The 27,380-nt window shown below is 30.8% G+C and overlaps 1 protein-coding gene across 1 annotated transcript; it reads right to left on the reverse strand.

Annotated features, from left to right (window-relative positions):
- Positions 1 to 4,605: 4,605 nt before the first annotated feature.
- On the reverse strand, positions 4,606 to 10,942 carry LOC132948765 (integrator complex subunit 6 homolog). Its single transcript, XM_061019408.1, has 2 exons — positions 10,789 to 10,942; positions 4,606 to 6,845 (listed from the first exon to the last, which is right to left on the reverse strand). The coding sequence occupies exons 1-2, from the start codon at positions 10,834 to 10,836 to the stop codon at positions 5,268 to 5,270; spliced, it is 1,626 nt and encodes a 541-aa protein (XP_060875391.1). The 5' UTR covers positions 10,837 to 10,942; the 3' UTR covers positions 4,606 to 5,267.
- Positions 10,943 to 27,380: the final 16,438 nt, after the last annotated feature.

A 27,380-nucleotide genomic window follows, 5' to 3' on the forward strand; every position in this document is an offset into this window, starting at 1 on the left:
ATATAATAGTTCTGTGCAAGTGATTGTGTAAAGTATAATATTATTAGACCAAGTTTGTCGTTGAGGGATATAAACATTTATACAACTATAAGCAATTCTGGACAATTTCTACATAGCCGCATTGAGCAATCTAAATAAAAATTTCAAATCAAGTATGTTTCTTCGGACAACAAGGCTGCTCATGTTAGTGTGTCTTTAATAACGGCTTATAATAGTGAATGTGGTTGTCGTGGAATACTACACTTGTAGGGTATAAAATGAATGAAACGATATTGGATTGCTTGGAGGCATTGCAATGTATATGAATATTTGCAGGAGACGACCAGATAATAGAATTATATTCAAGTGGAGCGTACTGACAAATATAGCGTTTTTAAAGTAATGGGATTTAAAAAATCCTTACATATCCTAGATATAAATCTAAGAATGGATGATAATGTTTTGAAATATTTAAATAATGTCTATTAAAAGATTAAGTTGAGACATACATATAACACCTAAATCAGTATTTTCAAACACACGGTTAAGTAAAATATTATTTAAATAATAGTTGTGGAGAACTGGAGCACGTAAAGTAGAAAAAGACATCGCTTTACATTTATCAATGTTTAACAATTAATTATTTTGTTTGCACCAGATTGATAAAAGGTATTTAAGTCATCCTGCGAGAGGATATATATATATATATATATATAGTTATATAGGCATATATAGCTGCTTGCCCACTTTAAACATTAATTAATGATTTTTAATTTTTAAATATCACATCGGTATCGATCATATGTATTGAATGACAATATTATATACATTTTTAATATCATAGATTCCAAATCAGAATATTAATCAGAGTATTTCGGTCTATAAAAATAAAATTTCGAACAAGTAATTTATGAATTATTAGCATGTACCTATGTATTTAAAGTTAAGATTATAGCGAAGTCTTTATGTATAAAAATGTTTCTGCGTTTGTTAGAACGAGGTACTCGTTAATCTCCGAACAACTTATACGAAATTGGCACCAAATCTTGCACACGAGTATTCCTTGAGACTCGTGCACAGGAGCTTTTATAGCTTCGTTTTCAACTTCTTTTTTTTGCCGTATATAGGGGCTCACATAGTCACATAATAATAGGAATAATGTTTAGATCACGAAAATCGAATATAATTTTTTTATACATATATATTATAGCAACTTGCCATTGCTGGTTAAAGAAATACAATACAATTTTATATAATCTATATATATAAATATAATTAATATATGTGTGTATATAGCTTATATATACATACCTCTACTCAAAAACTATACATAATATGTAATATTATACCCAACCGATTTTCACGAAAATTTCAGAGACTGTTCTTAGAGATACCAAACAAGTTTAGAGAGTAGCTAGTTTGAACTACGTTAAAAAATATACCATTGTGTGCTATTTCCAATTCGCCACAGGCGCGTTTGCCAATTAAATTGCCAATTTTTTCCACAAAGCGACGTATAGTGCTGATTTTCTCGTGAACTGGCCGCACTAAAACCTAGCTATATTTATGTACAATATTACAATATATATTATAATATATAACGCCGTATATTATTTTTTCATTATTTCATTTTTTCCCTGGTGAATTCGTGTTATAAAACAAGTATTATATTATAAACAATACTATAGATACCATAGAACAATTACAGTGAAATATAACATTTTACATTTTGTAAATATATATATGAGCATCATAATTCGAATGAAATATAATCTATGGTAACTGCCGAGTATCATTTGCGTGTGATTATTAACACTCAAAAACAGTAGGCATACTACATACTGATTTTATTATTCTGAAATGCTATAAAATAAAATGGACGAAAATCAGACAAATGTGAACATGATTCTAGAAGCGGCGGGCGACGGACCCGTAAATGGAACAAGCATGCCGATAAACAGGGTTTTGCGGGTACGAATTCTGGTTCACGGCAATGGCGCTGGAGACCCTGGTATATCTATGACCGTCAATCGTATAAGAACCACAGCACCATTATTGATGATTGATACTGGACGAGCGGCCATATAATCACATATTAACAAAATATCGACTTTTTCCGCATATTTATATAAATATGTTTAAAAAACACGTAAACAAAAATATACGAAATATATAATAACTTCTATTAACTAGTAAAATAATAATATACTAATTACTTATAACCAATATGATGGGTAGGTACATAGCCGTCCCATGGGGGAGGGGAAAGGGGGCAAGTTCCCTAGGGCGTTCATGCATTTAGGGGGAGTCATTGAAACGAACGATAAAAGAAAAATTTGGTGTTTTATTTTAGATATTCATTTTTCTTTTATACTGTAATACCGAAGAAGAGTAGGTATAATACCTATTAAATTATCTATATTATTATATTAATTAAGTATAAAATTATGTAAATAATGAATTACGTTTATACATGATGCCTATAATAATATATAAATACCAATATTAACAAAGGATATAGAATATAATTGATACATTATTATTGATGATATAATATTATTATAAATTGTAACTTTATAGGTATTATACCTATACCTACATCTATACCAATTAGCCTCTTACTTATTTACGGACAATTTCAAATTTCCAATTTTTAGTTTATTTTCTATAAATATCAATAGACTTTTATCTGTTGGGTAAAAAGCGTCAAAATTAAATACAAGACTCCTGATATATTGCTTAAATAGCAGTTGAAAAATATTAAAAATACATGCACTAATTTTTTTTTATAAGAATTTATAATTCAATTTTTGACAATTTAAAAATGATTTTGTAGTTAAAAATTTATAAAATGTTCAACTTTTATAGATAAGGATTGAAAACTTACAACAAAATTCCACGTAAGTATTATAGGTTATTATTCTGTAACCGAAAATCTCTTATTTTTATAGTTATATTTTAAGTTCAAACTTGGAGGAAATTACATATTATTAAATAACCAGGCATAACGATTTTAGTTATTTTGTTGGAATTTTATAATATTAATACAACTTACCGGCTACCGTATTAATAATAACATAGTAATAACAATATAAATATAAAATAAAATATCCACACTGACAAACCGCGTCGCGTCACTGCTCCGAACCGTTTTTCGTATACAATGATATTATATCGCATTGAATTTAAAGTTAATACCATCCATTATACTGCAGTGACCCACTTGTAACCTACTGTATGGCAGAGTGACATCCATATCCACCTTTTGTTTCTAAGAATTAAAAATTTTTTTTTTATTATTAATTAACCCGGGAACATAGGCCATCGGGTGTTGTTGGAGTGGTACTTGGTAGGTGGGTAAGGTCGGTGAGGAACACGTGTATGTGTGGCAAGGTTTGTGCACATTACGAACCCGGATGGTAACCCATCCGAGTACTAGTGACAGCAGCCGTTGCTTACTCTCAACCCCGTAGCGTGATTGATTTCGCGCCGAGCGACATGTCCTACAGGATTATTATAATTGAGGTGGAACCAAATCATATTACGATTAAGATTAACTATTATATAATAATCCGCGATTATAATATATCATATTTAACTAATATTTTATGCGTCCGTATTGTTATCCTTAATATTTATTGTATACCCATAGGCACCGGCGCCGCTAGGAATTTTTTAAGGGGGGTGCATCATGCATATAGTATACGCTAATTACTAAATAATGCTTAAATCATTTAAGTTAAATACATAGAAATATTATTTTCAAATTATATGACGATACAATAAGTTTGGCTGGCTGGTGGAGACGTGGAGTCAAATACTTGGAGAGAAAGAGGCTGCAAAGAGGGAGAGGGGCAAGCTCGCAAGGAAGATGGTATTTGGCTATAAAGTAGAGCACTTATGCAATAATGCATAACAAATAGTAGCTTTGTGAGTTGAAGGCCAATTTTATAGGATGCATGGTTATAGGGGCCCCCTTTCAGCATGTATTATTTTATCTGTTAATATGTTGATGTATATAATTGGTGAATAAACGATAAATAGGGCAAAGTGGCAGTATTGTGACAAACCTCAGTTGCCACCCATCTCTACGTTATAAATAGGTGGGAGAAAGGCAGTACCTGTACTTAGGTAAGTATCAGTTATTTTTTAAAAATTATAATTCTTAACATTTTTTATGCACAAATTACATTAAACTCCGTTTCTTTTAAAAATGCTAATTATGATGAAAATGGAAGGTTTTTTACTATTGTTCGTATTCATTTTTTTTATCGAACCACGGTTGATTTCATGTATGATTTGCACTTATTTGTATGAATAAAGCATTTATATATCTTCAACTCACTATCATTTCTCTGTCACTACATTTTTAAGATAAAAAAAACTTTTACCAGTTTGAAAAAAATAATTTAATTCAAATTTGAACTCAAAAAGGGGGGCGGGTGCAATTCAGACATTTTTTTTATTACTGAGTATGCGTGTGAAAAAAATGGTTAAAAATTTGAATTTGTTCAAAAATAAAAGTAAAACACCATTCTGGCGAAATTAGTAATGCCGCCTTAAATTGTGATCATAGTACTTCATAGAATTATATGAATTATTGAATCATATGATAGATATTGACTGTAGGTATATATTAAAATATATTTTAGAAAACGCCACAAAATGATTATTTTATAGTAAAATATAATACTAGTACATATAATACATCATTTTAACTATATTTGATACAGCCGTTATATAGGTACCTATAAATGGTATAGAATAATTCTTATCTAATAATAACTCCTTTCGGAGAACTTACTTTGTAACTTACTTTATATTGGTGCGTCGTTCATACGATTTTTCTGAAAAAAAATTATTTTAGTTTGATATATTAATTATTCGTATGTATGTTTTAAATATCTCAAAAACTATTGTATACAAAAGAGTTATATATAAATTTAAAAAAATTAAGATTATGACTAATAAAATAAACATTGTAGCTATTATTTGTGAGTACGCATGTAAACTATTATTAGATTTTAAATTTCTTTTTTGTGATTTTAAATTCAACATATTTTAGTAATAATAAAACCACGATGATTAATATAAATTATATTTATAGTTATATAATATAATATATTTATTAAAATAAGATTGTACTACAAAAATTTGAAATATATACCTACTAAACCATAAATTTTTAATATCAAGAAGCCATATTTATTTAATATATCTATGTACAATGTAAAATGTAAATTTAGTGTTAATCCATAAGCTCATTTCCATTTACTTGTAAAAGGTAATCATAAATTTGGATTTGAGATCACACTTTTTAATATTTTTAAAAGGACCTCTTCTTGTGGATTTAAAGTATGATCTGTATTAGATTTGTAAGTTGTAGGATTAAACAATGAATTAAAATAAGCGTAAGATGGCGAACACGATCCACGATTTGGCGGACAATGCTTTAATGGTATATGCGAATTCGAGTAGATCACTGGTACACTACAAGGTTTTGGTTTTGGTTTTGGAATATGGATTAATGGTAGGCAAGGTGTATGGATCTTATTAATTGGTGTAAACATACATGGTGCAATAGGGTAGTGTGGTGTGGATATTGGTATATTGTCATTTGATGTGTTATCATTTGGTGTATTATCATTTGGCGTATTATCATTTGGTGTATTATTATCATTTGGTGTATTATTATCATTTGGTGTATCTTCAGTTGGTGTAGCAGTAAAATCATTAGGTATGGGTGTTACTGTAGGATTGTCTGTCGCTGGTGGATTAGGCTCGCTAGGCGTGGGAATAAGTTCAATTGGTGGAATATTGCAGCTTACATTTTGAATTTTGTTTAGCAAATATTTACAAAACCAATTATAAATAACGAACTTATGTGAATTCCCTAGAAGAGAGTTACAAAGAACATTATTTGAATTATTTGCATTTTCGGCTATAGAGTTACAAGGATTAGGTAAGATATTATTGTTAGCAGGTAGAGAGTTACTAGGATTAGGTAAGGTATTAGTGCTACCAGATACAGAGTTACAAGGATTAGTTGAGTTATTTTTGTTACCAGGTAGAGAATTACAAGGAGTAGGTAAAGTATTTGTGTTACCGGGTAGAGAGTTACAAGGAGTAGGTAAGGTATTTGTGTTACCGGGTAGAGAGTTACAAGGAATAGGTAAACTGTTTGTATTACCGGGTAAAGGGTTAAAAGAAATAGGTAAATTGTTTGAGATACCAGGTAAAGGGTAAAAAGGAATTGGTAAATTGTTTGTGTTACCGGGCAAAGAGTTACACGGAACAGTTGAGTTATTTGTATTACAGGGTAGATAGTTAGGATGATGAACCGTTGAGAATGTTAAAGGCATCTGAAAACTAAATAGTGGTGAGATAATCGAAGATGTGTTTTGTCTAATTGTTGGTGGTATTAGTGGTATCAGTAAACTAGAAATTAATTTTAATGGTAATTTAAATAAACTAAAAGAGTCTGGTTGCATTCTGTTGGCTGTGCGTGATGAGTTAGTTACTGTAGACGTCACTTTTTGAACAGTTGATGATGACTTAGTGGCCGTAGACGATGATTTTGAAACTGAAGATGGTGATTTTGATACAGAAGACGGTGATTTTGGAACTGAAGATGATGATTTTGATACTGAAGACGGTGATTTTGGAACTGAAGATGATGAATTGATGACTGAATACGATGATTTTGAAACCAAAGCTGGAGATTTTGAGGCCGTAGACGATGATTTTCTAACCGATAATGGTGGTAGTTTTAAAATAAAGGACGATATTGGTTCCGATTCCGGTTGAGGCAACGGTCTTAACGAATTACATCGATAATTTTTAGGTTGCGTTATGGCTTGCATAACCTGGAAATAATAATTTAATTAATTAAATGTTTCTTATACCTAAACATATACAAATATATTATACAACAATTTATTCAGGTACCTAATTTATTTAAACAGTTATAATAATATATTATATAATAATTATAACAATAGTAGCCAGTAGGTATAGTGTATATATATAGTAGTTTGTGAGTCTGTTAAAAATATTTATATATATATGTAACGTTCAAACTTTCAAAGTACAATATTTTACATTTTAAATTATAAGCAGCCAAATATTTATTAAGCATAAAAATGTATAGTTGCCCTTTTAAAAAAGTTGATTTTTTTCAAATTTTTGACATATACGATTAGTAACATGCACTAAGCACTTGCATTGTAAATGTACAGAATCAACATTGTACAAAATACCTGTCTGATTTTTACTTCAAATTGTATATAATTTACCACATACCTATTATGTCAAAATATACATACTTGAGTCTTATAGGTATAGGTGCATTTATACACAACGTAGCTACGTAAATTAAAATTTTTTTCTTTTTGGTAATGCTATTTTGTATTCTTATATTCCTCATTTTATCCCTCACATTTTATTCAAATATATTCTGCATAATAACTATTTAATATTCAATTAACATTATAGAGATATAAATACAATTAAATAAAAATGTGGATAAGGGGGGTACCTATATACCACTCTACTGTATTGTAGGTGTTGTGTTGGTACTTGTGTGGGTTACTATAATTGATGTGTTCAATTTAAATTCAATGATATAAAATCATTGTAGTTATACGAAAAACAATTCTGAGCAAAGACAGATAGGTCTGTCAGCTCTATATATTATAAAATCATATTTTTAAATTACAATAAAAAAACTACAAACGTTATTCTCCATTTAAATATTAAATTTAGATTTTTTTGTTAAAAATGGAAAACTTTTAAGGAATCTTGTGCTAATAGTATCCAAATCTCAGCTAGATAGATATAGCCGTATAGGCAGAAAAAAATGTATGAATTTCTTCTTTGAATTTCTAATTCACAAATTATTAATTATAATAAATTTAAATAAATTATAAGTTTAACCACCTATATAATCATTTTTTTTTAGATTTACCCTCGATTTTATTTTAAATTTCCACTAACAACAACTTATGAAGAACCTTGTATTTGAAGTTTTTTATGGAAAATAATTTTAAAAAATCAATAAATTGTAAATTTTCATATAGGTAGCTATTTTTCAAATAGCTCAAAAAAAGTCAACATATTTTGGAAATTTTATGGTAAATAGAAAATGCTAATATAAACATTCGGCGAATACTTCATGCTTAAATGGTTATTTTTTTTAAGTTAGGATAGAGTGGGGGGACGCGCCTAAGCTAAAATAATTAGTGTATGGACTTTAATAAGCAGATTATATTACCATGGCATTTTTTTCTCTTAATACATAAACATAGTAGCTATTTAATATAAATATTATTTATTTAGTTAACTATTGGTGTTATTTTATTTTATTCATTGTTTTTCAAAACGTTAAAATGTGCGGTATTACCCGAGTGGTGGGGAAATTCCGTGCAATGGTTTTAACATGAAACCACATATGGTAACTATTATTCAAATAAAAAATTGAAAAAACGACTAAATAAATTAACCAATTGTTATAAAATCTTTCAAAATTATTTATTTTGAAATACTGAATTAAAAAATGTAGTCTAATTATATTGGTATATTAAAATAAAACATAATTCAACTTTTGAATACTTTAACAACATAAAAGTATGAGATCCATTCCCCCGACTCGGACGCGCACCATTACCCCCCATCGATTTTTGTTACATAATCAACATACAATGAAATGTGTAAAATAATATTATCTAGTTGGCGGTATATTATATAAAGCTGAGAATATTTTCTACAAAACAATATTTTTAATATGTTATATAATAACTAAGTCCATATAACTTATCACGTGATGAAATCCAGTACTTTTATTCAGTTTTTTTTTGGAGATTAATGACCGGCTTGTTATCTCATCACATATTATATTGATTACATTGTTATCAAAATTTTTTCTGCTTATGAGACTAAACAGCTGATTATTTTTGGCCGCAATCACTGAATTTTAAAATATACTGGTTTATAAGATAATTACTCTGAGCGCAATTACCCAAAACGCGGTATTTCCCCACTTTCCCCTACACCTAAAACCGTTAAACCAAAATCAACACAAAAACAGATTTTGCGTGATAATTTTTTTTTTGTTTTTCTCGATACTTTTGAAAACTACTGGACATTTTCCACATTTATATCTCGAATGCACCAACTAGATTCACTTTATCACCAAAAATGTTACTGAATTTGAAAATCGATGCATTATTTCAACTACTTAGGTACCATGAACACAGACACACAAGTAACACATCATTGTAAAATCAGTACAATCATCGCTCCGCTCAAAATTTATAATTATTTAAAATTATATCACATGTATATAATTTTGACATTTATATTATATTATTATTTAGTACGTATACGCTCAATTATACATGTTTATTTTTGAATTAATGTGATTTATTTGTAATAGCTACATATTTAATTTTTATTTTATTGATATGAATGCCAAATTTGTATGAACGAATTAAATTTGTTTTTAATTTTTAGTGCATATTTTAAAGTTTTTAAATGCAAATATTCTAATGAATCTTAGTGAAGTCCTTGGCCCCTGCTTATAAATAATAAATCACAATATATAAATAATTTATAAAGATTTTATAATTGCAATTTGAAAATATAAATTTACTTGCAAGTTACAGTATACTGTATGGTCTATAATATATATTATAGATATAGGTATAATATATACTTAATAATTAATAAGACAAATATTATATTATTTTCTCTGTGTATAAAATATATAAACTAGATATATAGGTTACCTAATGGATTGTGTTGTGACTAAGACCTAAGCACATAACTTATTTTTATGTATTACAGTGAAACTTCCATAGTACGAGGTCTCATGGTGCATAAAACAAATCGCGTCTGTAAGATAGAGAGAACGCATACGGGTGTAAGGCTGTTTTTTTTACAATGTCCGGTTAAGTGTCGGTTAACATTAACCGAACTTTGTAAGAACGGCCCTTAATGTGTAGTAATAAATTATAATCATAATATTATATAGCCATAATTATTAATAATATAAATTGTCAATATAAATTTAAAAATAAACCTCTATAATAAACTGGCGATCTTAGAGTTAGCCGTCACAAGTCAACCATAGACGAATTCCATCATAATGTTCATCTGGCAATTATTGTTTATATTATTCTCTTTGCAGAAAATGTGAATGTTAATATGCTTCCCTACATGAATATAAATTAATTATAAAACTTTAAGAATGACAAATAATTGTTCAACAAGTTAATTTAATTGCAAGTCAGTTCATACCTAGTAGAAACATTACTAAAAAATAATTATTAATTAATACATAACTGTATTCGAGTGATTTGTAGGTATATAATATAATGTTAGTTAAATTTTACTTCGTATCATATATTAGGAACTAAACTGTTCAATAAACCGTTTATAAAATTGACATACCTATAATTATATAAATGTAAAAGTTTAGATTTTTAATTATGTATTGCGGTTAACCTAGAATATAGTAAAATCTAAATATATATTATATTATTAGATATGCATATTATATAATGGTAATACGAAAGTTATTATGATGAATATTGAAATACCCAATACCTAATATTATATTTAAAATAAAATAGTAAAATTGACTCTCGAGACTGTTAAACTTACTTCCAAACCACATAAAAAAGCTAAACATGTAAGTACCTACACCTATTCTACCTATATCAAACATAAAAATCGCTTAAACTGTGGGTAAATTATATACATGCAGATGACCATATACACTTTAATTATATAAGTAACGTTTTAACATACCTGGGTAGAGAACACAGCAGCTACTAGTACAATACCGAATGGAGTCATTGTGAAGTTTGACGGTGAACAGTGTAATGCGACGATTTAAGTATGCATTGGTTTCTCCGGTGTTTTGATATCTGGGCACGGACATCTTCCAAATTATATCATATTATATCAGTTATTATCAGTGATACGATTAAGTGTTACCGGATGTCATTGTCATATTACATAATATCACGATGACCGTGCTAAACAGCGCTGACCGCTGATTTCACCAAGGACTTAGGAATGATATATATATATAGGTACACTGCCCGACTGCCGTATATTTATAATGTTAATAGTTATATTTATGCATTAATAATATGTGTTCGTGTGCCGATTCATTTTATTTTTTGAGCATCGTCACACGTCGCTATATTATAACCATCATGCAAGTAGGTCGTTTGTCTGGTTTTACGTGTATGGAAGAAAACACAATATTCACGCTCTATAATACTACGCCGCAAATCCACATGCTGACGTAGATGTGTTTTTTTTCGCACAATATTGTTTGCACGTGTGATTGCATGTGTTCACTGTTCAATCGAGAGTATATATTTTATCGAATTTTCAGAGCGTGAAAAAATAATATTGTTATGAACTTATGGCATTCCTACAAAGCTTTAAAATTTAAATATTATACATAATATTTATCTATAATGTATATAAGTCTATATTTTATACCAATGTCGAAAAATTAATATTATGCAGGGCCTATTCATCTGAATAATTTCTCTATATCTAGTGATATATATATATATATATAATCTGTCCAAGAAGAGACTTGAAAATGTCAACGAATTCAATAACAGTGTTTTGAACATGTTTTATCGTATGCGCGTTTTATTTATTGACAGTTACTGGCCCGTACTGAAATTTAAAGATAATATATATGTGTTTTGCACATAAGTTTACGTCTAACAGTTTTCGTGAGTCTTCCGATTCGGAAAGACAACATTCATATACATTACGAAGCTATTGTTTCAAAATTATGCATATATATATATATTTATATTTATGTAATAGTAGTACCTACCTAAATGACGGAGATATACCTCGTAATTTATATCAGAGATTAATGTATATGTAAGGCTTATATATCATATCAACCGGGTTTATAAATAAAGATAAATAATAATTAATCAACGACACCGCAATTGCCCTTCGCACGATAATCCATTATGCATTTATGCCTATATTCCAAAAAAATGTCTTCTCACACGTGAATACGTGATCAATCACATAAGAATTTATGTATGGAGTAAAATATTCTGATTTCTGGTTTTTAAATCAAAAATCCAATTATATTTATGCACATCATATAGTACATGAAATACATTTCATTGAATCAGAATAACGCAAGTGCCTATATATAGTATACCTATTTAAACAATATTCCTTGTACCTGCTGTAACCTGTGTAGGTATTTCTTTTCTTAATCAATCCAGTCCTTGTTTTTACATCTATTTAATGTTGTAAAATATAATGAATATAGTAAGTTTCGATTTAGATCATATTATATAGCAAGCCCACGACAGTCCTGCAAGTTTCATACTCAAGTGCCCACCGGCCACCAACATATATTTTTATCATGTCAATAGTGTTCCTACTTCATTATAAGATAATATTATTGACAATAATATTGTACAGTTTAAAGAACAACATATTTGGCATTATTCCTTGTTAAATATTAATATATTATATTATAAGCCGGTTGATTAGAAACATGGTAAGTAAATAATTGTATTCGTTATAAAAGCACGTACATTTCGTAATAGGTATATTATATTCCGAAATATGTTATCAAAACTCGTATAAACAAAAGTACAAAACCTCAATGTGTTTATCTCACTCCAGAAAATAATTGTAGAAAAACACATTTCAAAGTACATTGTTTATATTTTATTTAACGATAATCCGAATGTTATGACTCGACAAAAACTAAGATACGAGACAGTGTATACCTACACAAAAAGTATTGGTATGATAGGTACAAAAAAACAACATTGATAAACGATTTGTATAAGCGTAAGCAATGTTCCAAACGTGTAATACTGCAGTAGGTATAGAATATAGGTACTCTATATATAGCGCGCACATAGCGGTCTATATCCAGCTCCAATCACGGTGTACAATCGATATAGATCATCGGACGATTTACTTGATGCGTATATATCAATCGATACCTATACCTATTATCATCAATATTATTTATCATTACATACAATATAATATCATGATATTATATCATAATAATATAGACGATCGCAATCGAGTGCCGATGCGTGGTACGACGAGTGTCGGGGGACTAATAATATTATTACACTCGAATACATCTGAGCAGCAGCGCACGAAAAAAAGTTATTCGTTGATTATCCATATTATGCACTCCCCGTATAGGCTACCCGGCTATGTGTATACATATTATACGATTATATTCTATACGGCGACGAAGAGTGTGCAATACACACACACACACACGCACGCGATATATGTATACGTATATCGATGACACACTTACACACACACACACACTAGTGCAAGCACTAAACATTACGGATATCGATCAATATATACAACATTTGTCCGTGTATTTCACGTTTATAAGGGCACGACGACTGCATACTATAATACACACGACCCTCGCTGCAGGCACACACACGCACACACACATACACACACACACACACACACACACACACACACACACACACACACATTACACGTCATGTACAGGGTAAACGCCTTCCGGCCTTCAGTGAAATCCGCCTAAAAAACCATATTATAATAATATATATTAATATACATATATATATATATTATACGAACGACTGTCGGAGGGGGGTCTTGGTCCTCTGTGTGCGGTGTGCATAGTATATACGGTATTATATTATAGGCGAAGGGGACACACAGAAATTCGTTGTTTACGCACCGCCGTATCCTTGACTACTCGCGCCCTCTCTCTCGCACACACTTCAATGCCGCTCGCTCGCCTCAGCCAAAGTCCTCTCCTGCGTGTGCATCGTCCGACACGCAGTGACGTCACATCCATACGTATATATACATAACACGGTGCGTTATTATCGAATACCGCCGCCGCCGCCGCCAGTACAACAGATGACAATCGCATCCCCGCCGCACCACGAACACCCCGCGACCGTGGCCCATCCACAATGCATTATTATTACAATTATTATTATTAAATACGCCTACTGCTCCCTATTGTACCTATATAATAGGTGTCTTCGTGTCTGACGAGTCTCTTTCGCCCGTTGACCACTGAACAAAAATTATACTATACCAATAACCGTGTAACAATAAAACATGTAATGAGAAAAAGTATGCATTACAAAAAACCAACACCAACGATTTTTCACCGATTTTCCAACATCGTAGGTAATACCATAAAAAAAGAGAAGACGATTTTCGTTTCACGTATAGATGAATAAAAGTGCACGTACGCTGTACCTATAGGCAGTGGCGAGCCGAAGCGCTCGATTTTGACGCAGTTGCGTCGACTTTTCAAAGGGGGTGGTGCCACCCCGTGACTGTGGCGCAAAATTACATGCTAAAGTCTGACCTCTTGGCACTTTTGATCACATTTAATTTACATCATAACTTTGTTATAAGTAAAAATAGGGTGGTGGTAAGTACTTAATTATGAAAATGAGTCATTTAAAATTGAAATTCAGTCCGCCACTGCCTATAGGTATATATTATTATTCTTTAGTATACTTCACTACAACGGTTTCCAATCGCCCAGCGCGTAACTTAAAATATATTTAATGTATACAATATAGTAAAGTAGGCATATAATGATGTATATACTGCAGCGGGTGATTGTATTTATAGTTGTCTCTAGCGAAATCACGGTTAGTTGTTACACTTATATGTATATACACCTATGTATATATATGTATATAATATAATATTATATTTTATTGTATATTATATTCTATCCGACTATTTGTGGTATGAGTACATCGTATAATCATTGAGTATCGTTAATTAAAACTCGTCCCCGTGGGCTGTCTGCAGAAGAATTTCACTTAGATATAACATTATGTGTCTGCACTACACCACGGTAGGTACTATATAGGTATAATACACTTCGTCTTAAAATAATATATAATATAGTACCTTCACATATATATATATATATATATATATACATATTATAATGTACATGTATATAATATGTAAGTGTAATAGTGTATAGAAAACCTGTTCGATGGTCGCGGCGCGTTGATTTTGACGATCGGTTGGCCCATACCAATTCGGGTGGGTGTAGAGTTATGCGAGTATAATATTTTATAGGTATACCTACAATGTACATAGTACAGTGAGGTACTGAGGTATGTAGGTACATATAAACCTACAGTCGTATATATTTTGTAACTTGTAAGCATATAATATTTTTGTAACGTATAAAAGTATAAATACAATGTTCAAAAAAAAACATTATATGCCATGTGTGGCGGCTCATGCATGTGTAGGGTTATAGGATTTATACTTAATATTATTATGGTATGATTTTATTTGCAGCTTCCTTTTATAAGTTCGGTTAGTTTTGTCCACGAATTGCCTCATATTGATACATGACGTATACCTAATCTTTTTTTTTTTTGAGTATTTTAACTATAAATTATCATTTATTACATACTTTAACTATATAAACTAACACAAAAAATGTATGTTGTGTGCGGTATATTTAATCAAAAGTACCAACTAGTGTAAAAGGCTTATAGATTCCACATCATAGAACACACTTAATTTCAATTTCATAAAATCAGTGGTTTTGTCTTTGACGAACATTTTTTTAATATGTTATCGGTTATTGGATTATGTACCTACCTATATAATATATAATTATTTTTATAACTATAAATTTTAATTATAGTAATTTAAAAATATTAAAGAATTAAAGATACAATGGTACGAATTTTTTTTATAAGGATTTGAAATTCGTTAAAATCATGAACATTTTAAAATTATTTTGTAGTTAAAAATGTATAAAATTTAAATTATTATACAACTTGAGACTTGAAGACTTGAAGATTTAATGCTAGGTTCCTCACAAGTAGTTCATTCTGAATTTTAAACAAAAAATAACGATGTTGATTATTTTGTTGTAATTAAAAAACATTATTGGCGGAGACTTAAACTTTAACCTATAAAATAGGTACACATTTTACTATAAAACGCAATGATAATTTCAAAATAATTAGAAACCTATTAGGTATCTGCTTATAGTTTTATACCATGGCCCATGGGTTCATGAACCTATCCACACTGCTCTAAGATTATAGGTAATTATGTGATATATTGACTCAAAATTTATTGAGAATAATATTATATGTTACAATATATAAATCTACACTATTATAATTTATGATAATTAAATATTAATAATATAAATATATAATAATTGCAATGTTCTCGGCAAAAATTAAATCAATACCTACCGTGTTATTATAATATATAGTAAAATTAATTTCTTTAATAGAAATATCAACAAAAGTTAGGTAATGGGTGCAGTTGCTTTGCAATACACATTAGGTGTCATGTGAGTCACTGTAAATGTAATGAATGAATTTATTTTATTAATTTAATTTTATAAAATCATTGCATTTGGATACGAAAAACGAGCAATTAAGGGAGTTTTCAGAAGGATTTCGTCCAAATTTAAACTTCAATATTTATTAAAAAATAATGCCTATATAATATTAGGTATCTTTTAATATTCTAGAACTACTCTTATAACAACTTATGAGGAAACTTGTACTAAAATTAATGTTCATGATTGTTGACCTAACGAAATTGTTTTTATCGGTATTTATAGAATAAAACTAAAAAAAATTGAAAATGCAAATGTCTAAATACATAACGCAAAAAGGTCAAAATATTTTTAAATTATAAGATACCAAGTATATATCCGTATAATATGTGTTTATTTGTCAAACTTTCAAACTAATAAAAGGGTTAGTATACACCGTAAATTATGTACCAATATTTTTTAAAAATATTTTACGTATATAATATATTATTATGTCCACATTAAGTACATGCACCTATAAACAATATTTGCGTAATTATTCGTTGTGAATGATATTATACCTATACCTATATATAAACCTATAACTACATAACATATATTTGTATACTTATATACCTAAATTACGAACATTCTTCTAAAAGTTATTTCTAATGAAAAAATTCCTATATTTATAATCTACGTAGTCACCTATATATATACATGCGGATACAGCATGACACCACCGTCCCCTCCCCTCGCGTTGCAGTATCTCGCCGTAGGTATATAGGTACACACATAATGCATTTATATAAGTAAATATAACCACCACAGGCATGAAAATATATCTCCCATAATATATCGAGTACCACCTATATATATATACACCCGTTACGCTGTGGCAATCTATATGTCGTGGTCAAAAAAATGTAAAGAATTTCATTTAACATCGATGCGTCAGGATTTGAAATCGGCGTGTATCATACAATACACATAAATAATTTATGTGCAGGCCGTTTCGACCTTCTATGGGAAATACAATATACCACATTTTCACCCGTTGCACATGAATACAATGGCGATGTATTCGGGTGTCATAAACCGATTTATCAGCAATGGACCCGTCACCCGTTGTTCTCGAAGGTCCATTTTTATTGTTACATCCGCTGCAGAAAGACCCATATGGGCCTGCATGACGCCACCGTATAGTGTCCGCGGTGCCGGTTTAAAATTTAAATGGAACACACTCGCTATACCCGCCGTTGCATGTGTGTGCGTGTAGGCTCGAGAAAATATAAGGCCCTATGTAATATAGGTAGGTACCCATATGTATGTGACTAAATGACATTTTTTTAATCACGGATGCCGACCCTGCAGTATCCGCGAGGTTAAAGCGACTTGACCCATTGAATTTATAGCCGACGGTTGGGTATGCCGACCATTTGACAACAAAACATGTTGACAAAGAATTCAAATATCATAAGTTCATAATTATATTATGTACATAGAGGTACCTACGTAGGTATGTCGTATATTATGTGCTTTGATATAGTAAACATAGAGATAATACGATCGTGTTTTTTTACACATTGAACGTCTACTTATTATTATGTAGGTACCTATTATGATATAATGAACGTCAAATGAATTATATTTAGTTATATATTATGTAAGTGCGTTCATTAATTAATTCCCGCGTAGTCTGCAACAGGTTATACAGCGGTGTTCCCACGGTTTAGACCATATAGACGAATATAATTTAAAGATCGTCTGGTTGCATACTTGCATAAGGTTTGATTCGTGTTTCGTGTGATTCGGCTCTTTGAGCTCTGTATCATACCCAACTCTCGTTAGTTATATTCATAATATATATTATCAATACATCAATGTCCTGTAACTTTTTTTAATTAGACGAGTCATGGACTAGGTGGGTGTATTACACAGGTGTCGTTTTTACGAACATCGCAAAATCTCTATATTATTATACAACTGTCGATTAATGACATTTATATATTTTACTGTAGATGATATTACATTACTATTTGATATTTTTTTCTCGAAATGTGTAAGGTATATAATGCGTAAGGTATAATATTATATTATAGTATAATCACAGACTATACGAATTTACAGTTCCTAGTAAACACTAGTATTATAATGGTATACACCGATTATATTATCAAAAACAAAACACAAACGTATGCATACGAAATATATCAATAGAAATATTAATTAAATTTAATAAATATGAATTAGGATTTGAGATCAATGGCCGCCAATGCTTCGCCAAATTTTTCCACGTTAAAAATAATAATACCACTCGCCCACAATACATTTGGATATATGAACATACCTAGATACACACAACACTTACACCGTGAATAAAATAAGTGAACAAACAACCGAATACCGTATGATACGGTTAACCTTAACAATAATAATATAGGTATTATACAATCCGATACAATACCGACAACAATAATACGCAATTCCGGACAACTGATCGATTTTACTACCTATCCGAGCAGGTAGCTAACGGGCGTCAACTGGGTTCGTATTTTGGCACAACCCAGATGCGTCCGTGTCATTACACCTATAATACATGGCTGGTGCGTATATTATAAAAATTCAATACCAACAATTTCACTGAAACCTATACGGTTGCGGTATATACTAATCATATATATATATATAGGTACGTGCTACAGCGTGTATTTAATTTTCAGTGTATATTGTGTAAATTATAATATTATATTATAGCGACGTGTGCATGAAACAGTGGTGCGAACAAAAAATTTAATTCATAAACGTGCGGCCGAATAAACAATACGGTAACCATACAGGAAGCGCGTAGGTATTAGATTTACAAAAAGAAAATAATGCGTTTTCTCTTTTGTCGCGTGCTGCGCGCAACACGTACCGCACACAAACGTACATTCACTACACACACAAACAGACAAACACACACACGACACGCACACACGCACACACACACACACACACATACAAAGGGAAACGTCGTTGTAATTATTATTATTATTATTATATTATAATTTATACGTCGCGCTCGCAACCGGACGGAGAGAATCATCGACACGGCCGGGCGACGCGACGTTGTCGCCCGTCGTCCTAATTACGCCGTGTCGTCCCCTCGCCGTCACCGGCGCGGTAATCGTAGCCGCCGCCACGCCGCGAGCCGTCCAGAACCGTCGAGTTGGCAACACTGCGGCAACGGCGAAATCCGCGTGTTTGTTGTGTCGGCCTTGAGTTGTTTTTGGAACGGACTGCGCTACCGTCGGCGGCACAAGCGGCGCATAGTTTTTTGAACGGCGGCGGCGGCGACGTATATATATTATATTATTTACTATATAGTCGTCGCGTCGTCGTCGTCGTCGTCGTCGGCTGTGAAATAAATGTACAATAATAATAATAATAATAATAATAATAATTGGTAGAGAGAGAGGGGCCTCCCGGGGACCGTGGTGTAGTCGACCGTCACGCGCTATAATTATTATTAATATTATTCTACGCCCGTTTGTCGCAGTGTTTCTTTTTATGAAATCTAATATTTTTACTATTCGCCAACACGACCGTTGACACTCGACTCCACAATATGAACGGATCGTAAAAAATTGACCGTCAATAATCCGTACATAGTTGATATTAAAAATGTTGTGCTGACGATGGTGAAAATAATATACTCAAACTAGATAAGTGTTCGGCGTGAATGTCGGCAATAAGGCATAATATTTTCGATTCGAACTCAAAAAGTCTTATTTGATTTCGGTGGTTTGTAGTGCTTGAAACGCCTGACCGTGGAGCGCAGAGGCTCCTCTGCTCGTTAAACCAACAAGTTTACCCCCCCCCCCCCCTTCCAATTACCTACACCACCGGTAAGAGCTCACTTGTGTGTGTGTGTGTGCGCGCGCGCGCGTGTGCCGCCGCCGCCGCGTTGTGTTACTACAACCGAGTACTGACTATATTATTATATAATATTGTAATACCGCACACGATTTTTTTTGCACGCGCATTCTGTTTACCGCCTCCCTTCCGGCTTCCGCTACAGACGGCGGTGACGGCTTAAAAAACGACGAACAGCCGCCCGTACTGTTTGTACGTGATGGGGGGGGGGAAGTATTTTTTTATTCACCACAATGTATTACATTATGTTTTTATCGTGATTTTATCGAAAACACCGCGGTATATGGATGACTTGCATAGCATACCCTGCACGCGTGTTGTCTCCGTCCTATACTATCACATAACGACAAACATGCAAAAACTTACGTTCCTCAGTTCCGACTTCCAACTCTGTGTATTGTTAGCCGTATAAAATTGTTTAAATTGTTAAAAAAAAACACACACACACACATCATTGTAAAATCAATACATTCATCGCTTCGCTCAGAATCTAAAAATAAATTGATTATAATATTATATTTTTTTATAATTATTGGACGTTTTAGCAACAAGTGAATACCTGTTTAAAGAAATGCATGTTATATGTATACGTATCTTTATTAGGCTAACTAATCGATAGCTGATATAGATAGCCGATACCAGAATGTAATCATCAACCGATAAGCGCAAAATGTGGTCCTAGCTTTACTCTATCTTTATAAAACGGAACGTAATACTACAACAAAAATATTTGCTAAAATATTGAAGGAAAATAGATATAACTTTAGTCGAAAATAATTTGGAGGAAAATGGAAACCAACTTTTTTTTTTTGTGGAGGAAAATGAACAGTGAAGGAAAACGGTATCTCGTTTTTGGAGGAAAATGGAACCGCCCGTGAGGTTCTCTGCCGTTATGTTTGTGTAATTCATCAAAGATATTGTTATTGGTGACATTTTAACAAATTGTATTTTGTTTATATTACCTATTTAGTATTTAGTATTTAGGTACACCTAAATTGCTAAGTTAATGCCATATTCCGGATTCCGGTATATTCTATAATTTTCACGTTTCACACATTTTGTAATATCTATACTGGGTGATGGGTCGATATTTATTTTGTCTTTAATCATCATCATTAAAATGAATAATTAAAATAGATACAGCTGCAGTGAGGGAATTACTAATGTAGTTTCAGGTTTATCAAATGACGACAAATGTGCACACCGAGGCCTCGAATTTTACTATACACGTTTTCTTAAAAATAAAATATAAACACATAGTGTCAAGTAACATAATATGAAACACAAGAATATAATATGACGTTTTAGAAAAATTGCATAGGTACATAAAAATTAAATAGTTCCCAATAATTTCTGTAACATTATTATTACATAGGAGTGGCTGAGTAGACTATAATACGGCATCGGTTCCGACGCTTACCGTCGCCGGTTCGAATCTCGACCACGGGCTCTTAGGAGGACATGCCACACCAGCATATTGTGTTGTCTCCGTCTTACAAACGTACAACATAGCAAAAACAGTTTTAGTTTTGCGCGGGAAAGAACCGAGAAGAATACAATCATAACTAAGAAACAAGATTTCCACCACTTAAAAAGGAGAACTTTGGTTGTGCAACGTTGTTTTTAATTTTGTTCTCTTTTTCATGTGGTGAAAATCTCGTTTCTTAGTTATGATTGTAGTCTTCTCGCTTCTTTCCCGCGCAAAACAGTTTTTTTGCTATGTTGTACATTTGTAAGACAACACGTGCGGGTATAGCGTCCTCTTAATGTGATAAACCTGTGTATTTTAGTACAGAATGTATCGAGTTCGAACCATGGTTTCGGTGAACCAACTTTTGCATTTGTTGATACTTTAGAGTTAAATTATACACTTACTTACGCACCTCGCGAGGTCCGCGATCAACCGCGGGTAGATTGCATACCTGATAATAATATACTGCTCGTATAATAACAAAAAAATTTGCAATATGCAAACGCATAGCATGTCACTGCACTATAGCCCCTTAGCCCCCCCTGGCTACGCCACTGCCATGTCAGCTAGTTTATGATAAAAATATAACATCTAATGGAAATAAAACTGTTGTTTAAAAACTCTGTTGTATCAAATTTTCAACAAGGGGTCACGATACTATCGCGTATATGCCTCTTAAATATTTTTGCACATGTCTCGAAATTGTGATTGTGGCACTGCATGATAAGTGCACACAGTAAATAAAAATATGTTATCTGAATATTTACGTTTAATATTATAACACTTTGGATAATATCCAAATTCCTAAGTATACCTATATACTTTGAATTATCTACTTGTTCTAACATAGGTATATGCTGAGAAATAGTAGTTGTATTACTTTCAGACACGTATATATAAGTAATTTACTTTTTAATATTTAATGAGTCTCGTTATAGTTATGTTATCCTTTTCAATAGACATTCAAGATCATATTCATAATTTATAATGAAAATATATATATACATTATAATATATATCTACATTTTGAAAGATTATATATATATATATAAATAAAATACTATAAAACACCTATACCTAATACATATATTATAGTCCATACTTTACACCATAATATATATATATATATATAATACGTAATATGCATACATCATATCACAATAATTTTCACAACAATTTTTATAGTATGGGTACATACACTCTACCAACTATAAAATATATTATAGGTTTATTACCGTGCAGTAGTACTATATAGGTACCTCTATACCTAAAATATATTAAAATAAATAATTAGTCATTAGATTGACCACAGTTTATGCACAAGTTCTCAGCTGGGCGACAAATAAAAATAATTAGAGATGTATAGAGGTACATCATAACATTACAACATTATAATAATACACAAATATTACAATAAATATGCCTACGTTGTATTTTTTTTTTTTAAAGATTAATGATTATTATACATATTGTATTAAAAAGTTGCAAAAGACATTTTGTTTCAAATATTTCTTAAAATTTGACGAGGTACATTTAAATCGTAAAACATTAATCTATATATACAATTATAATGGGAATTTATAATGTCCGCAAAGTCCGAAAAGTTAACACAAAACATAACTTAAAGTTGCTAAATACATTTTTACGTGATGAATGATGGTTTATGAATTATGAATGTATAATATTATAAAAATATATATTATATAAGTACCATGGTACTTATAATATAGTGTTTAATGCGTCCACCACAAATACACCAGAGTACTTGATAAAAACAATTGATACATTATATAGTAAATACTATACTAAATAATAATGCACGTAGGCTTAGCAAAACTAATTTAGAAAAATTACTAATAATTAAATAATTAAATGTACATATATCCTACAAACTCCCTATTTTGTTAAACATAATGTATCCCCATAGTTGTAAGACCAACACTCACTTAATAACTTTTTGTAATTTTTACAGGCTAATAACCTCAGGAGTTGAAGCCTTATTTAAATAAATAAAAAAAAAAAATAATGCACGTGTACACACAGGAGGGTCCATTTTCCTCCATAAACTGAGATAGGTACTGTTTTCCTCGGCAAAAAAGGTCTAGTTTCCATTTTCATTAAAATATTAAAATATCCTGCAGTGGTGTAGCTAGTAGTAGCTGTAGGTATATACTGTATATACTATAAAGGGATAGTAATAACAGTTGATAACATCTTAACATTGTATAACGTTGATCAAACCCATACAACTGATTAAAATACGGCGTAAATATTTTATTTTATTTATAAGTGTTAATAATTCAAAGGTAAATTTATTTATTTATGTTTTTTGTTTAGTATGATATGATTTAAAATATATATTTGTGATATTATATACCAATATTTTATTGGAGGAAAACGGAAAGCAGAGAAAAGTGGTATATATAACTCATTGTTAGTGGAAAATGGCTACGTCCGTACCCATGTGTATATATTATACATCCACCTGTGTAGATACTATAAATATATGTACACAAATATATTCGGTATCAATGATATATTATTATATAATTTCAAAATAAAGAGCAAAATAATTTTCCTAATAGTATACAGGTATTACTCGTATTAGTATATAATTAAAATATTATGTTCCGTAGTGTATACACCTACCTAGTAGTGATATATATAAATACATGCAGGGTGTACCATTTTCAAAATCTGTCATGTAACCACCGATGATAATAATACACGGATCGATATGGCCTCTTGCTGTGTCTGACCCCACCCATAAACGCAAATATCCGTCATATATCTGCGCTGTACAGTGGTCTAAGGTTTCGTGGTTATTGGGTATTGTGTTCGTCTTTAATAACAACAATGGGGTGTATTGTGCGTATATTTCCTTAACTAATGGTTTTCATACGTACCTATAATACCTATACCCATATATTATGATATACGCTATTACATTAATCGTGCATATTATATTAATTTTGTTATAAGTTATACGCGTCATATACGTGAGTACACCTAACCACGTAGGTATATATGGTTATAGGTATTTATATTTAGATAGTTTATGTAAGTTGTAAGGTACGCATACAGTTTACTACGGTATGGTACATTATATAGTATAGCATGTTGCCACTATAGGTCTATATTATACTATATATTTTATGGTAAACTCACGATAAAACTATGAACAACATAAACGATGTTTTAAAGATTTTCCACAATCGTCTACTACCGCACACATAATTTACGTAATAATATGACATGTTATGCACAGGCACCGAAATGTGTATGCCATAAATTATAAATTTATAATTATTTGTTGAATATATAATTATAAAATGCTCCATTCCCTGCGGCGCTTCATTTTATTTCCATTTCAATTTCACTTTTTAATCATTCGAACTGGCCTTTAAGTGAATGTTGCTGTATAATGTCAGGTAATAATATGGTTTTGCATAATCGATCGAATTCCGTTAAAAATAATATATATAGACCACACCCACCATTCACGTTGCGGTATATTACCATTGTAAATATGTATACCTATAGGCATACATTATAAATGTATAATACATATTTACTTAACTAGGTATTTAAGTACGTTTATTAAATATATATAGGTACCTATACGCGTCTATTATATATACTATACATTAATATAATATTATAATATGATCAACAACATCGACTATTTGCTTGGCAATAATTATTTTCACATATAGCATAGGATTTCGATCTATAAATTATAATATCATTTAACTTGCATGGATTGCTGAGTAGGAATCGTGGAATGAAGAATAGTATACATAAGTACTATGATATTATTGTCCGAGTGCAGAAGATGTATTATAGGCATGTACAATATTATATCCGATAGTAATGAAAATTCAAAATATCCGAAAATTGTTTTAAGAAAAATAATTTCTTGTTTCAAGACTTCAAGTTACGTGGTCCATTCATCACGAAAGCTGCAGTAGTATTTTTCACGTACCTTTACGAAAAGCTGGGCTTGCCAACTGTCCGTGACTTGCTCAAACCGAACCTTTTATAATTTCTTATAAACGAGATTGGTGGATTATAAACTATACTGAATTGCCCGGCACCCACAGACGTCCACGGAGAAAAGTTTATATATACTTATTATATGTTACGAATTACAATAAATGTATAGCCCGATAGCCGTAATCTGCCCTAAACTCTAAAGTATCATATATAAATAATATATATAGGGACACTCCTATTAATACGATACGCTGATCAGTATCTCAAGTATAGTGGCTATATAAGTTAGAAATTTAATATTGGGTAAGTGACCGTTACTCGCGGTTAGGTTAAGTACTTATATTTTATGTGTTTATATATCTTACCATAATATTATTATAAACAATAAAACAATAGGTGCCTGTATTCAATGACTATTTCTGAATCTTGTAAAATATAAAAAATTGTAAGACAAATATATTAGTTATTATTACAACTATATATAACAACAGAAGTCCTAAATCAATTTTGTTAAAAACTTGTTTTTGTAATTGTCACAATAATTATTGTAAATTTTTTGTTTGACCATGTTCAGTTATAAAAAAAAATTTAAAAAACATCAATGTACCTATGTTGTTATAATGTTGTTGTTGAATATACAAACCTATGGTTATTTCTGCGTGCATCTATTATTTATAATTGGTACCTATATTATTACATTTTATTCTAAAAATAATAAAATAAAAAAGTGTTGTAAGTTATATAAATCACAAATATAGCATTGAGTATTTTTTGTAAGTTGAACAATTTAAAAAAAATGCAACGAAAAAGAGTTTAAAAAAAAATACACGTACAATGTTATTGTATTAGGTACTAGCTGGTAAATAGTTTACCGGTAAGTGGCGGTAACATAAACGAGTTTTTAAACACGCGAATAGAAAATTAACTATCAAAATATAAAATTAGGTACTGAATAATTGTAAAAACAGCTTTACCTCTGCGGATATTTTAGAGACATAATATATCATAATAATCTATAGTTTGACATTTTAATAAACGAAGCAAGTAATTTTATAGCTAATAAATTATATTAATATTGTTAAACAATAAGTAAGGAATAGGTATAAAAGTTAGGATGAATCATAGAATATAACCAATAAGCGAGACTATAATTTTTTCGCTACCGAGTACCGGTTAGGATATTGATTGAAAGACACTTTTATAACTTTCATAAATTATTCCAATTATATAAATCAGAAATCGGAATATATCTCATCATAAATTATGTGATTTGAACTATATATTATATGTATAGGTACTCCGACACTCGTACAATATAATATTATATCGGGAGTGGCCGAACCGCGGCTCGCGTCATAGATTCATGTAGCCCATGTCCTAACATTTTTACCAATACAATTATGGGTATAGGTATCATTCCTCTTCCCGATCTTTATTATTTTATGCAACTCGCGAATATCTCTTATCGCTGCAAGCCACCCTACACATGTGTACTGTGTACAGTGTATACACTTAATATATTATACTTATACTATATACTCTGACAATAGGTACCTGTACCAGTTTTAAAATCACAATATGCAATCTGCATGTTTCAAGCAACCTGCAACTGTGTTTGGTAAATCAATTGTTGTACCAAACTAGGTC

Source organism: Metopolophium dirhodum, chromosome 7 (assembly GCF_019925205.1).
Source record: "Metopolophium dirhodum isolate CAU chromosome 7, ASM1992520v1, whole genome shotgun sequence".
Classification (NCBI taxonomy): Eukaryota; Metazoa; Arthropoda; class Insecta; order Hemiptera; family Aphididae; genus Metopolophium; species Metopolophium dirhodum.

What these genes read in the sequence shown, in the direction of transcription:
- LOC132948765 (XM_061019408.1), bottom strand. Translation starts at nt 10,836, where the DNA reads ATGACTCCATTCGGTATTGTACTAGTAGCTGCTGTGTTCTCTACCCAG. An exon ending in CTGCTGTGTTCTCTACCCAG is followed by an intron (nt 6,846 to 10,788) that starts GTATGTTAAAAC and finishes TATTATTTCCAG; the next exon opens with GTTATGCAAGCCATAACGCA.